The 16,030-nt window shown below is 48.1% G+C and overlaps 1 protein-coding gene across 2 annotated transcripts in view; it reads left to right on the top strand.

Moving 5' to 3' along the window:
• The window catches only part of LOC118370979 (electrogenic aspartate/glutamate antiporter SLC25A13, mitochondrial-like), a 129,616-nt gene that overhangs the window by 79,961 nt on the left and 33,625 nt on the right, over positions 1–16,030 (top strand). Inside the window, exon 14 of one of the 2 annotated variants that reach the window (XM_052469944.1) lies at positions 10,996–11,136. The exons of the other annotated variant lie outside the window; for it this stretch is intronic. Within the exon in view, the coding sequence (XP_052325904.1) occupies positions 10,996–11,136 (141 nt within the window). The remainder of the gene's footprint in view (positions 1–10,995; positions 11,137–16,030) is intronic. 2 annotated transcript variants of the gene reach the window in all.

Raw genomic sequence — 16,030 nt, forward strand, 5'->3', positions numbered from 1 at the left:
AATGTTTTGAGGAGGTTTATTTAGAGAGATTTTGAAATGAGAGACGATTGGATGGAAATTGTGTGTCGCAAATAAAACATGTCGAGTGGAATGTTGAAGATAAAAAGGACAGCTTATTTTTTAAAACTTGAGTGTCGGAAAAAAGGTTGTTCTATACATGCTGTACGTTCAGGCCAGAGTAGAGGGACGTAGTGTATGTGGACTGGAATGAGGACGGATGGATTTTTCCTCTTTATCGCTGTGAGTTGATCTGACAGTTCCTTTCATCCTGTCCCTGCTTCTGGTGTTAGTGCTGGATAGTCCTCTCCTGTTATCACTCACTCACACACCCCAGCGCACACGCACACACACACACACACACACACACACACACACACACACACACACACACACACACACACACACACACACACACACACACACACACACACACACACACACACACACACACACACACACACCCCAGTGCACACGCACACGCAAACACACACACACACACACACACACACACACACACACACACACACACACACACACACACACACACACACACACACACACACACACACAGCACACACACACACACACACACACACACACACACACACACACACACACACACACACACACACACACACACACACACACACACACACACACACACACACACACACACACACACACACACACACACACACACACACACACACACACACACACACACACACACACACACACACGCACACCCTGTTTAGTGGACTTTAGCCACATCACATGAAGTCTGTTTATATGATTTGGAAACTGTGAAAGTGTTGGTTTGGGCTTCGGCAACAGTCCCAGACCAGTAGTCTGACAGGACAGAAGGGAAAGAGCCTGAAGAGAGGAGGGAGGGAGGGGGGAGGGAGGGAGGGAGGGAGGGAGGGAGGGAGGGAGGGAGGGAGGGAGGGAGGGAGGGAGGGAGGGAGGGAGAGTGTGGTTAAATAATTTCACAAATATTTTACTGTTAAATAGGACTGGTGAGGATCTAGACATGTTCTTATCTTCTCTTCTCCTCTCCTCTTTTCTCTCCTCTTCTCCTCTTTCCTGCCTTCTCACCTCCCCTCTTCTCTCTTCTCTTCTTCTCTCTCCTCTCTTCTCCTCTCTCTCCTCTGTGTTCCTCTCTTCTCTCCTCTCTTCTCTTCTCCTCTTCTCCTCTTCTCTCATCTCTTCTCCTCTCTTCTTCTCCTCTCTTCTCCTCTCTCTCCTCTCTGTTCCTCTCTCCTCTCTTCTCCTCTCTTCTTCTCTCCTCAAATCCTTTCTTATCTCTTATCTTCTGTTCTTTCCATTCACCTCCTTCTCCTCACCTCCCTTTCCCCTTTCCTCGCCTTTTTTCTATGATCCTCTCAACACTTCCGGTCTGTTTTCTCTGTTCACCTCTTCTACCATCTTCTCCTCATCTCAACTTTGCTCTTTACCTCTCCACTTGGCTGTGCCCCCTTTCCTGCAATTTCTGCCCTTCCTTCCTTCCTTCCTTCCTTCCTTCCTTCCTTCCTTCCTTCCTTCCTTCCTTCCTTCCTTCCTTCCTTCCTTCCTTCTTCCTTCCTTCCTTCCTTCCTTCCTTCCTTCCTTCCTTCCTTCCTTCCTTCCTTCCCTCCCCCCATCCCCTCTTTTCTCCCTGCTCCCAATATTCTCCTTTCCTCCTCTCGTCCCTCTCTTCTCCTCTCTCTCCTCCTTCCTCTCTCCCCTCTCTTCTCCTCTTTCCCCACTCATGTTTCGAGTGGGGCGGCAGGGTAGCCTAGTGGTTAGAACGTTGGACTATTAATCGGAAGGTTGCAAGTTCAAACCCCCAATCTGACAAGGTACAAATCTGTCGTTCTGCCCCTGAACAGGCAGTTAACCCACTGTTCCTAGGCCGTCATTGAAAATAAGAATTTGTTCTTAACTGACTTGCCTAGTTAAATAAAGGTCAAATAAAAAAATGTCATCTTCCTTCCTCTCTTCTCCTCTTTCCCCACTAATGTCCTCTCTCTCCTCCTTCCTCTCTCCCTTCTCTTCTCCTCTTTCCCCACTAATGTCAGCTCCCTTCTACTCTCTCTCCTCCTTCCTCTCTCCCATCTCTTCTCCTCTTTCCCCAGTCATGTCATCTCCCTTCTCCTCTCTCTCCTCCTTCCTCTCTCTCCTCCTTCTTCCTCTCTCCCTTCTCTTCTCCTCTTTCCCACTCATGTCATCTCCCTTCTCCTCTCTCTCCTCCTTCCTCTCTTCTCCTCTTTCCCCACTCATGTCATCTCCCTTCTCTCTCTCCTCCTTCCTCTCTCCCTTCTCTTCTCCTCTTTCCCCACTCATGTCATCTCCCTTCTCCTCTCTCTCCTCCTTCCTCTCTCCCTTCTCTTCTCCTCTTTCCCCAGTCATGTCATCTCCCTTCTCCTCTCTCTCCTCCTTCCTCTCTTCTCCTCTTTCCCCACTCATGTCATCTCCCTTCTCCTCTCTCTCCTCCTTCCTCTCTCCCTTCTCTTCTCCTCTTTCCCCAGTCATGTCATCTCCCTTCCCCTCGTCCCTCTCTCTTCCTTCCTCTCTCTCCTCCTTCCTCTCTCCCATATCTTCTCCTCTTTCCCCACTAATGTCATCTCCCTTCTCTCTCTCTCCTCCTTCCTCTCTCCCTTCTCTTCTCCTCTTTCCCCAGTCATGTCATCTCCCTTCTCTCTCTCCTCCTTCCTTCTCTCTCTCCTCCTTCCTCTCTCCCTTCTCTTCTCCTCTTTCCCACTCATGTCATCTCCCTTCTCCCTCTCTCTCCTCCTTCCTCTCTTCTCCTCTTTCCCCACTCATGTCATCTCCCTTCTCTCTCTCCTCCTTCCTCTCTCCCTTCTCTTCTCCTCTTTCCCCACTCATGTCATCTCCCTTCTCCTCTCTCTCCTCCTTCCTCTCTCTCCTCCTTCCTCTCTCCCTTCTCTTCTCCTCTTTCCCCAGTCATGTCATCTCCCTTCTCCTCTCTCTCCTCCTTCCTCTCTTCTCCTCTTTCCCCACTCATGTCATCTCCCTTCTCCTCTCTCTCCTCCTTCCTCTCTCCCTTCTCTTCTCCTCTTTCCCCAGTCATGTCATCTCCCTTCCCCTCGTCCCTCTCTCTTCCTTCCTCTCTCTCCTCCTTCCTCTCTCCCATATCTTCTCCTCTTTCCCCACTAATGTCATCTCCCTTCTCCTCTCTCTCCTCCTTCCTCTCTCCCTTCTCTTCTCCTCTTTCCCCAGTCATGTCATCTCCCTTCTCCTCTCTCTCCTCCTTCCTCTCTCTCCTCCTTCCTCTCTCCCTTCTCTTCTCCTCTTTCCCACTCATGTCATCTCCCTTCTCCTCTCTCTCCTCCTTCCTCTCTTCTCCTCTTTCCCCACTCATGTCATCTCCCTTCTCTCTCTCCTCCTTCCTCTCTCCCTTCTCTTCTCCTCTTTCCCCACTCATGTCATCTCCCTTCTCCTCTCTCTCCTCCTTCCTCTCTCCCTTCTCTTCTCCTCTTTCCCCACTCATGTCATCTCCCTTCTCCTCTCTCTCCTCCTTCCTCTCTCCCGTCTCTTCTCCTCTTTCCCCACTCATGTCATCTCCCTTCTCCTCTCTCTCCTCCTTCCTCTCTCCCCTCTCTTCTCCTCTTTCCCCAGTCATGTCATCTCCCTTCCCCTCGTCCCTCTCTCCTCTCTCCATCTCTTTCTCCACCTCATTGTAGCCACAGAATATAATTAAGCTCAGTGATGGTTGCCAAATCTTAATGATTATTTGGTAAGAAAGGCATGCTCCGTTGACTGAGACGCTGCTGGCTGGCTGGATGCCTATCAGGCGGTCGTTGGCCCTCATTTGAGGTCTTGGTTACTCAAAATACACACTGGGCCAATGTCAAGAGCACAGAAAGCAACAGGAGGTAGGGGGAGAGAGATGATCTATTTCACTTGCTTTGGCAATATATACATATGTTTCCCATGCCAATAAAGCCCCTTAAATTGAAATTGAGAGAGAGAAAGAGGGAGAGAGGGAATACAGTGTTGCTTTGTTAGTTTTCACTGTAGCAATTATTCAGTGTAAATCTATTCAGTTAGGTTGTTAAGCCTTTGTAATGGTTTGTTATTCGGCTCCGTTTCGAGTGCTAAAAACATTTATCACAACGTTTAACACTCACATGAGAACATAAACACACACACACACACACACATAAATTCATGCTATCTTGTGTAATCCCCATTTGAGCATTCTCTTGGCACCTATGAAAGTGTGAGTGATTATTAATGGAGGGTGGCTAATGTTTGCTAACTTGCGCTAAGCTATTGTATTCCTTTGAAAAGTAAACTGTTAGCTGTTAGCCCCAGGGTGTGTGTGTGTGTGTGTGTGTGTGTTGGTATGTGTGTATACATGCCCACGTGTGTGTGTGTGTGGAGTTTTTTTATTTATTTAAATTTTACCTTTATTTAACTAGGCAAGTCAGTTAAGAACACATTCTTATTTTCAATGATGGCATAGGAACAGTGGGTTAACTGCCTGTTCAGGGGCAGAACGACAGATTTGTACCTTGTCAGCTCGGGGGTTTGAACTCGCAACCTTCCGGTTACTAGTCCAACGCTCTAACCACTAGGCTACGCTGCTGTCAACTCTGCGGTCTAGTCCCCTCATCTCTCAGTGATGGAGCGTGTCTGAGGTGCTGACTCTCAAAACTCCTAAGGGGATCACCTTGCCTTGTAATTACCTGGAAATTATCAGAGCGCCACCGACTGTGTCACTCTGTAATCAAATCTCTCTCTCTCTGTGACTCTCACTCTCTCGCCCTCTTTGTCTGTCTCCGTCTCCCCCTTTCTCTCTCCCCGTTCTCTCTCTCTCTCTATCTCTTCCTTTCACTCCCATTCTCTCTCGCTCTCTCCATCTATCTTTTTCTCCCTTTCTCTCTCTCTCTGTTTCTGTCAATTCAATTTAATTCAAGGGACTTTATTGGCATGGGAAAAATATGTTAACATTGTCAAAGCAAGTGAGGTAGATAATATACAAAAGTGAAATAAACAATAAAAATTAACAGTAAACATTACACTCACAGAAGTTCCAAAAGAATAAAGACATTACAAATGTCATAATATGTCTATATATTGTGTTGAAACGATGTGCAAATGGTTAAAGTACAAAAGGGAAAATAAATAAGCAGAAATATGGGTTGTATTTACAATGGTGTTTGTTCTTCAATGGTTGAGCTTTTCTGTCTCTCTCTCTCCCTCTCACTCCCTTTCTCCCACCTCCCCCTGACAGATGTGTCTGTTCTTCTGTCTGTCAGGCCTAATTGTGCAGTGGTTTCTCTAACCTGTCTTGTTGTTTTCTGTCCTTTTAATATTAAAAAATCCCCCAATTAGTGTCCAATTGATGTGAGTGAGAGCGTTGGCTGCTGAAGTGGCCCTAATTCCAGTTCATCATCTCCGTGTCCAGTGGACCTGTAATAAATGCATTGCTATTAGAGGGCCGCTGTAATCAACTATGAAAGATCATTTTCCACAGGAAGAAATAGTTATACCGTTGTAGCTGTGTTACAATTAAGAATCGGCCTCCTGCTATTCACTGCCCTCATTAAGGGCTGGAAGGGAAGTGTGGCTCGGTTCTGCTCCACTCTATTTAAAGTTCTGTAAGGGAAGTGTGGCTCGGTTCTGCTCCACTCTATTTAAAGTTCTGGAAGGGAAGTGTGGGTCGGTTCTGCTCCACTCTATTTAAAGTTCTGGAAGGGAAGTGTGGCTCGGTTCTGCTCCACTCTATTTAAAGTTCTGGAAGGGAAGTGTGGCTCGGTTCTGCTCCACTCTATTTAAAGTTCTGGAAGGGAAGTGTGGCTCGGTTCTGCTCCACTCTATTTAAAGTTCTGGAAGGGAAGTGTGGCTCGGTTCTGCTCCACTCTATTTAAAGTTCTGGAAGGGAAGTGTGGGTCGGTTCTGCTCCAGTCTATTTAAAGTTCTGGAAGGGAAGTGTGGCTCGGTTCTGCTCCACTCTATTTAAAGTTCTGGAAGGGAAGTGTGGCTCGGTTCTGCTCCACTCTATTTAAAGTTCTGTAAGGGAAGTGTGGCTCGGTTCTGCTCCACTCTATTTAAAGTTCTGGAAGGGAAGTGTGGCTCGGTTCTGCTCCACTCTATTTAAAGTTCTGGAAGGGAAGTGTGGGTCGGTTCTGCTCCACTCTATTTAAAGTTCTGGAAGGGAAGTGTGGCTCGGTTCTGCTCCACTCTATTTAAAGTTCTGGAAGGGAAGTGTGGCTCGGTTCTGCTCCACTCTATTTAAAGTTCTGGAAGGGAAGTGTGGCTCGGTTCTGCTCCACTCTATTTAAAGTTCTGGAAGGGAAGTGTGGCTCGGTTCTGCTCCACTCTATTTAAAGTTCTGGAAGGGAAGTGTGGGTCGGTTCTGCTCCACTCTATTTAAAGTTCTGGAAGGGAAGTGTGGCTCGGTTCTGCTCCACTCTATTTAAAGTTCTGGAAGGGAGGTGTGGCTCGGTTCTGCTCCACTCTATTTAAAGTTCTGGAAGGGAAGTGTGGCTCGGTTCTGCTCCACTCTATTTAAAGTTCTGGAAGGGAAGTGTGGCTCGGTTCTGCTCCACTCTATTTAAAGTTCTGGAAGGGAAGTGTGGCTCGGTTCTGCTCCACTCTATTTAAAGTTCTGGAAGGGAAGTGTGGGTCGGTTCTGCTCCACTCTATTTAAAGTTCTGGAAGGGAAGTGTGGGTCGGTTCTGCTCCACTCTATTTAAAGTTCTGGAAGGGAAGTGTGGCTCGGTTCTGCTCCACTCTATTTAAAGTTCTGGAAGGGAAGTGTGGCTCGGTTCTGCTTCACTCTATTTAAAGTTCTGGAAGGGAAGTGTGGCTCGGTTCTGCTCCACTCTATTTAAAGTTCTGGAAGGGAAGTGTGGCTCGGTTCTGCTCCACTCTATTTAAAGTTCTGGAAGGGAAGTGTGGCTCGGTTCTGCTTCACTCTATTTAAAATTTTAATACCTTCAATGAGACGATTATGATCTCTTCCTCGAAATATGGAAATGCTTACTTACGAATTCTAGGGAGGCTGTTAAAAAACGCACAGGGTTGCAGATTCAGATTGGGGCCCTCATTTGATGGCTTTCCCGTAAGATAGACGACACAAAATTCAACATTCATATTCCACAGCAATGAGGGCGGAGAAAGAACAACAACAAACAGTACAGGCCCTTTTTAATGGCGGGGAAGGGCTCCATGGAAACAGATTTCTATCTAATTGCACTGTGCCGCTTTCTGTGCAGCCACAGTATCCAGGGGCAACTAGGAAGAGAGAAAGGCCGAGAGAGAGAGACAGAGAGAGCGAGGCAGAGGTCGAGAGAGAGTTCCAGAATGGTTGCCACCTTCCCGGCTAACTACGCCCCGGCTCTCCCTCTCCGTGCCGAGATGCAGTTAGCTATAAACACAGTTTTAAATGCCGCTGCTGCACCACACACACAGCTCTAGATACCGTAGCTGTAGCATAAGAAAAAGGCCGCCTGAAAGCTCTCTGAGAGGAACCTGTCTGGGCCTGTGCTCTCCGGCACCAAGTACAAGGTTGGAGCGTTGTTAAGACAGAACCCCTCAGGCAGGGTAGAACTGAATAAGGACTGTTTAGAGACTAGAGACAGACCTAGTAGCCTGTCTACAGTGAACATCTATCACTGACAGACCTGGGAGCCTGTCTACAGTGAACATCTGTCGCTGACAGACCTAGCAGCCTGTCTACAGTGAACATCTATCATTGACAGACCTAGCAGCCTGTCTACAGTGAACATCTGTCACTGACAGACCTGGGCGCCTGTCTACAGTGAACATCTGTCACTGACAGACCTGGGAGCCTGTCTACAGTGAACATCTATCACTGACAGACCTAGCAGCCTGTCTACAGTGAACATCTATCACTGACAGACCTAGCAGCCTGTCTACAGTGAACATCTATCACTGACAGACCTGGGAGCCTGTCTACAGTGAACATCTATCACTGACAGACCTGGGAGCCTGTCTACAGTGAACATCTATCACTGACAGACCTAGCAGCCTGTCTACAGTGAACATCTGTCACTGACAGACCTGGGAGCCTGTCTACAGTGAACATCTATCACTGACAGACCTAGCAGCCTGTCTACAGTGAACATCTGCCACTGACAGACCTGGGCGCCTGTCTACAGTGAACATCTATCACTGACAGACCTAGCAGCCTGTCTACAGTGAACATCTGTCACTGACAGACCTGGGAGCCTGTCTACAGTGAACATCTGTCACTGACAGACCTAGCAGCCTGTCTACAGTGAACATCTATCACTGACAGACCTAGCAGCCTGTCTACAGTGAACATCTATCACTGACAGACCTAGCAGCCTGTCTACAGTGAACATCTGTCACTGACAGACCTGGGAGCCTGTCTACAGTGAACATCTGTCACTGACAGACCTAGCAGCCTGTCTACAGTGAACATCTATCACTGACAGACCTAGCAGCTTGTCTACAGTGAACATCTGTCACTGACAGACCTGGGAGCCTGTCTACAGTGAACATCTATCACTGACAGACCTAGCAGCCTGTCTACAGTGAACATCTGCCACTGACAGACCTAGCAGCCTGTCTACAGTGAACATTTATCACTGACAGACCTAGCAGCCTGTCTACAGTGAACATCTGTCACTGACAGACCTAGCAGCCTGTCTACAGTGAACATTTATCACTGACAGACCTAGCAGCCTGTCTACAGTGAACATCTGCCACTGACAGACCTGGGCGCCTGTCTACAGTGAACATCTATCACTGACAGACCTAGCAGCCTGTCTACAGTGAACATCTATCACTGACAGACCTAGCAGCCTGTCTACAGTGAACATCTGCCACTGACAGACCTGGGCGCCTGTCTACAGTGAACATCTATCACTGACAGACCTAGCAGCCTGTCTACAGTGAACATCTATCACTGACAGACCTAGCAGCCTGTCTACAGTGAACATCTGTCACTGACAGACCTAGCAGCCTGTCTACAGTGAACATCTATCACTGACAGACCTAGCAGCCTGTCTACAGTGAACATCTATCACTGACAGACCTAGCAGCCTGTCTACAGTGAACATCTATCACTGACAGACCTAGCAGCCTGTCTACAGTGAACATCTATCACTGACAGACCTAGCAGCCTGTCTACAGTGAACATCTGCCACTGACAGACCTGGGCGCCTGTCTACAGTGAACATCTATCACTGACAGACCTAGCAGCCTGTCTACAGTGAACATCTATCACTGACAGACCTAGCAGCCTGTCTACAGTGAACATCTGCCACTGACAGACCTGGGAGCCTGTCTACAGTGAACATCTATCACTGACAGACCTAGCAGCCTGTCTACAGTGAACATCTATCACTGACAGACCTAGCAGCCTGTCTACAGTGAACATCTATCACTGACAGACCTAGCAGCCTGTCTACAGTGAACATCTATCACTGACAGACCTAGCAGCCTGTCTACAGTGAACATCTATCACTGACAGACCTAGCAGCCTGTCTACAGTGAACATCTGCCACTGACAGACCTGGGCGCCTGTCTACAGTGAACATCATCACTCAGACTGCAGACCTAGCAGTCTACAGTGAACATCTATCACTGACAGACCTAGCAGCCTGTCTACAGTGAACATCTGCCACTGACAGACCTGGGAGCCTGTCTACAGTGAACATCTATCACTGACAGACCTAGCAGCCTGTCTACAGTGAACATCTATCACTGACAGACCTAGCAGCCTGTCTACAGTGAACATCTATCACTGACAGACCTAGCAGCCTGTCTACAGTGAACATCTATCACTAACAGACCTAGCAGCCTGTCTACAGTGAACATCTATCACTGACAGACCTAGCAGCCTGTCTACAGTGAACATCTATCACTGACAGACCTAGCAGCCTGTCTACAGTGAACATCTATCACTGACAGACCTAGCAGCCTGTCTACAGTGAACATCTGCCACTGACAGACCTAGCAGCCTGTCTACAGTGAACATCTATCACTGACAGACCTAGCAGCCTGTCTACAGTGAACATCTATCACTGACAGACCTAGCAGCCTGTCTACAGTGAACATCTGCCACTGACAGACCTAGCAGCCTGTCTACAGTGAACATCTGCCACTGACAGACCTAGCAGCCTGTCTACAGTGAACATCTATCACTGACAGACCTAGCAGCCTGTCTACAGTGAACATCTATCACTGACAGACCTAGCAGCCTGTCTACAGTGAACATCTATCACTGACAGACCTAGCAGCCTGTCTACAGTGAACATCTATCACTGACAGACCTAGCAGCCTGTCTACAGTGAACATCTATCACTGCCAGACCTAGCAGCCTGTCTACAGTGAACATCTATCACTGACAGACCTAGCAGCCTGTCTACAGTGAACATCTATCACTGACAGACCTAGCAGCCTGTCTACAGTGAACATCTGTCACTGCCAGACCTAGCAGCCTGTCTACAGTGAACATCTATCACTGACAGACCTAGCAGCCTGTCTACAGTGAACATCTGCCACTGACAGACCTGGGAGCCTGTCTACAGTGAACATCTGCCACTGACAGACCTAGCAGCCTGTCTACAGTGAACATCTATCACTGACAGACCTAGCAGCCTGTCTACAGTGAACATCTATCACTGACAGACCTAGCAGCCTGTCTACAGTGAACATCTGTCACTGCCAGTGTAGCCTATTGAACTGTTCTGTGTGTGAATGACATCAGTCAGACCTGTGAGGTGCCTATCACGGCGCCATCAGTGTAAGCTGATGTGTGACTCCGTCACCTAGCTACAGTGGTCACTTATAGCCCATTGTGTGTGCGATACTATTGGCAAACAGATTATTAAAACACTTATCTAATACTGTAAATCCTTTCCCCACTGTGTGTGTGTGTGTGTGTGTGTGTGTGTGTGTGTGTGTGTGTGTGTGTGTGTGTGTGTGTGTGTGTGTGTGTGTGTGTGTGTGTGTGTGTGTGTGTGTGTGTGTGTGTGTGTGTGTGTCGTCCAGGCGGGTGGATCGCAGGTGATCTTTACCAACCCTCTGGAGATCGTGAAGATCCGCCTGCAGGTGGCTGGAGAGATCACCACCGGCCCCCGCGTCAGCGCCATATCTGTCATCAAGGACTTGGGCTTCTTTGGCCTCTATAAGGTAGATCCTTCTGTACACCTAGGACTGAATTCAAAGACAGGGACAATTAGGACACAGCTGTACTTAACCCCTCAGCTACAATAGCAGCTGAATCAGGTAGAGATTGCTAGTGAGGGCCTATGAGGGACTGTGGACTGTAGGGCCCCCCAGGGCCAGGTAGCAGGGAGCATGGCTGAGATTGAGATATAAACAACGTAAGCTAACTTTGTAACAATGGCCAGGGTAATAATGGACTGAATACCATTAACTCAGGTTGGTAGAGGGGATCTACATTTTGTTTTCAAGGGACTGTTGGACGGGGATTTCAGATCTGGCAGGTGCTATTATTGACTTTATTTTAGAACTACGGTGGGTCATTCTCATTATGGAGAGGTTGGTTTTTAGAAGGGAACCGATGACCAGTGTCGTTGATCCATGAAGCATTTTAGAGAGTTCTGATTTAGTCTTTTATCTCTCATTAAAGCTGTGGGTGTTAAAACTTCTTTGGGTTTGATTTAAATGACAGCTCAGTGTGTGTGTGTGTGTGTGTGTGTGTGTGTGTGTGTGTGTGTGTGTGTGTGTGTGTGTGTGTGTGTGTGTGTGTGTGTGTGTGTGTGTGTGTGTGTGTGTGTGTGTGTGTGTGTGTGTGTGTGTGTGTGTGTGTGTGTGTGTGTGAGAGAGAGAGAGAGTGCTGAACCTGATGCCTCCACTTGTATGTGTTTGTCCGTGTGTGTGTGTCTGTGTGTGTGTGTGTCTGTGTGTGCGTGTGTCTACAGTATGTCTGCTCCGTCGTATGTATGAGAATGCTGAATCCGGTATGACGGTAGTGGTGCCTCCCCTGTCTCCCTCTGTGTCTCCTGTCCTCCTGCTGAGACAATGTGCATTGAGAGAGAAGCAGGAGGGCCGGGAGGGCCCAGACAGGCTCCAGCCTGTGAGTCCCAGACGGGTTGGCTCCTCAGGGCTGTGCCCAGGCACAGAGCACCCTTTGTCAGGCTAATTACCCTGCCCCTCAGCCTCTTTCTGCCTCTCCCTGCTACCTACCTCCGCTCTGCTGCTGGAGGAACTGACTGGCTGATGCGCTAGTGCCACCACTGTTCACAGTGAGAACTCCAACTATGATCCTATCACATGTATGGTATTGCTGTGTCTGCAGTGCAGTATTTATCAAGACAAACCTATTCACTCATATAAACACATACTTGTATGTACTCCAGTACTCACAGTACTCACAGTCAATCATACTTTATGCACCATGCACAATCCCTCTTTCAAAGCCATAAACATAAGGAGACACACATATTATGTCAGCCTACACCAGGGTAGGCAATCCGCCTCAGGGTGATTTTTAACAGAGCGGAGACACGATCACATTTCTTGTTTTATTCTCTCTTTTTTTTATTCCTAAATTACACCAATTTTTGCTGAATTTCTGTTGATCTTTTTTGACAAAAAAATGAAAACCCTTTTGTTATTATAATTTCTTCACTAAAAAACTTTGGTGTGCCGGCTTGCAGGCTAGTTTTGACCCTCCTGCCGCCTGTTGTGACCCCTGGCCTACACCTCCATGTATTTAAACAGGTCGGTCTCACCTCCATGTATTTAAACAGGTCAGTCTCACCTCCATGTATTTAAACAGGTCAGTCTCACCTCCATGTATTTAAACAGGTCAGTCTCACCTCCATGTATTTAAACAGGTCAGTCTCACCTCCATGTATTTAAACAGGTCAGTCTCACCTCCATGTATTTAAACAGGTCAGTCTCACCTCCATGTATTTAAACAGGTCAGTCTCACCTCCATGTATTTAAACAGGTCAGTCTCACCTCCATGTATTTAAACAGGTCGGTCTCACCTCCATGTATTTAAACAGGTCAGTCTCACCTCCATGTATTTAAACAGGTCAGTCTCACCTCCATGTATTTAAACAGGTCAGTCTCACCTCCATGTATTTAAACAGGTCAGTCTCACCTCCATGTATTTAAACAGGTCAGTCTCACCTCCATGTATTTAAACAGGTCAGTCTCACCTCCATGTATTTAAACAGGTCAGTCTCACCTCCATGTATTTAAACAGGTCAGTCTCACCTCCATGTATTTAAACAGGTCAGTCTCACCTCCATGTATTTAAACAGGTCAGTCTCACCTCCATGTATTTAAACAGGTCAGTCTCACCTCCATGTATTTAAACAGGTCAGTCTCACCTCCATGTATTTAAACAGGTCAGTCTCACCTCCATGTATTTAAACAGGTCAGTCTCACCTCCATGTATTTAAACAGGTCAGTCTCACCTCCATGTATTTAAACAGGTCAGTCTCACCTCCATGTATTTAAACAGGTCAGTCTCACCTCCATGTATTTAAACAGGTCGGTCTCACCTCCATGTATTTAAACAGGTCAGTCTCACCTCCATGTATTTAAACAGGTCGGTCTCACCTCCATGTATTTAAACAGGTCAGTCTCACCTCCATGTATTTAAACAGGTCAGTCTCACCTCCATGTATTTAAACAGGTCAGTCTCACCTCCATGTATTTAAACAGGTCAGTCTCACCTCCATGTATTTAAACAGGTCAGTCTCACCTCCATGTATTTAAACAGGTCAGTCTCACCTCCATGTATTTAAACAGGTCAGTCTCACCTCCATGTATTTAAACAGGTCGGTCTCACCTCCATGTATTTAAACAGGTCAGTCTCACCTCCATGTATTTAAACAGGTCAGTCTCACCTCCATGTATTTAAACAGGTCAGTCTCACCTCCATGTATTTAAACAGGTCAGTCTCACCTCCATGTATTTAAACAGGTCAGTCTCACCTCCATGTATTTAAACAGGTCAGTCTCACCTCCATGTATTTAAACAGGTCAGTCTCACCTCCATGTATTTAAACAGGTCAGTCTCACCTCCATGTATTTAAACAGGTCAGTCTCACCTCCATGTATTTAAACAGGTCAGTCTCACCTCCATGTATTTAAACAGGTCAGTCTCACCTCCATGTATTTAAACAGGTCAGTCTCACCTCCATGTATTTAAACAGGTCAGTCTCACCTCCATGTATTTAAACAGGTCAGTCTCACCTCCATGTATTTAAACAGGTCAGTCTCACCTCCATGTATTTAAACAGGTCAGTCTCACCTCCATGTATTTAAACAGGTCAGTCTCACCTCCATGTATTTAAACAGGTCAGTCTCACCTCCATGTATTTAAACAGGTCAGTCTCACCTCCATGTATTTAAACAGGTCAGTCTCACCTCCATGTATTTAAACAGGTCAGTCTCACCTCCATGTATTTAAACAGGTCAGTCTCACCTCCATGTATTTAAACAGGTCGGTCTCACCTCCATGTATTTAAACAGGTCGGTCTCACCTCCATGTATTTAAACAGGTCAGTCTCACCTCCATGTATTTAAACAGGTCGGTCTCACCTCCATGTATTTAAACAGGTCAGTCTCACCTCCATGTATTTAAACAGGTCAGTCTCACCTCCATGTATTTAAACAGGTCAGTCTCACCTCCATGTATTTAAACAGGTCAGTCTCACCTCCATGTATTTAAACAGGTCAGTCTCACCTCCATGTATTTAAACAGGTCAGTCTCACCTCCATGTATTTAAACAGGTCAGTCTCACCTCCATGTATTTAAACAGTACTAGGCCTGTACTGCCGTACTGTCTGTGTGTGATTGTGAACCAGGGCCTTGGCGATACTATTGGCAACTTTTCGGCACGCAGTCTGGCATGGCGGCCCAGGGCAGGGCAGGGCAGGGCAGGGCAGGGCAGGGCAGCGCAGGTAGGGCAGGGTAGGGTAGGGTAGGGTAGGCAGGACAGGACAGGACAGGACAGGGCAGGCAGGGAAGGGCAGGCTGGACAGGGCAAACAGGGTAGTGGTTGGCAGGCAGGGTAGGGGATGGAAGGCAGGGTAGGGGATGGCAGGCAGGACAGGGCATGGCAGGCAGGGTAGGGGATGGCAGGCAGGGTAGAGGATGGAAGGCAGGGTAGGGGATGGCAGGCAGGGTAGGGGATGGCAGGCAGGACAGGGCAGGCAAGGTAGGGGATAGCAGGCAGGACAGGGCAGGCAGGACAGGGCAGGCAGGGTAGGGGATGGCAGGCAGGACAGTGCAGGGGATGGCAGGCAGGGTAGGGGATGGAAGGCAGGGTAGGGGATGGCAGGCAGGACAGGGCAGGCAAGGTAGGGGATGGCAGGCAGGACAGGGCAGGCAAGGTAGGGGATGGCAGGCAGGACAGGGCAGGCAAGGTAGGGGATGGCAGGCAGGACAGGGCAGGCAGGACAGGGCAGGCAGGGTAGGGGATGGCAGGCAGGACAGTGCAGGGGATGGCAGGCAGGACAGGACAGGGCAGGGCAGGGGATGGCAGGCAGGACAGGACAGGGCAGGGGATGGCAGGCAGGACAGGGCAGGGGATGGCAGGCAGGCAGGACAGGGTAGAGGATGGCAGGCAGGACAGGGCAGGGGATGGCAGGCAGGCAGGACAGGACAGGACAGGGCAGGGGAGGGGAGAAAGAAGCAAAGCACTTGAGGAAAGATGAGATACCATACAGTAAGGTATCTGTGTATGAGTGGTAGGATTAACCCCAGCAGTTAAATGAAGCCTGTTTTTATAGGATAACTTGGTCCCAAATGGCAGCCAATTCCCTGTATAGTGCCAATAGGGTGCCATTTGGGATCCAACCTTGGCTTTAAACTGCTCTGTTGAAGGGAGGGCCGTCGTTTTCTCTTCCCCTTCCCCAACCTCACCTGGATGGCAGCCAAGGAGGGGAATAAGATGAAACGTAATCTGGTTGAAGATATGGCTTTCTTTACGGTGATGGAGAGAGGCAATCTTCCTCCTCTTTCCCCGATCTCTCATCTTTCACTCTCCACTCTCTCCCTCTCTCTCTCCCTATCCCCTCCCTCTCTCTCTATCTCT

Source organism: Oncorhynchus keta, chromosome 19, assembly GCF_023373465.1.
Source record: "Oncorhynchus keta strain PuntledgeMale-10-30-2019 chromosome 19, Oket_V2, whole genome shotgun sequence".
Lineage (NCBI taxonomy): Eukaryota > Metazoa > Chordata > Actinopteri > Salmoniformes > Salmonidae > Oncorhynchus > Oncorhynchus keta.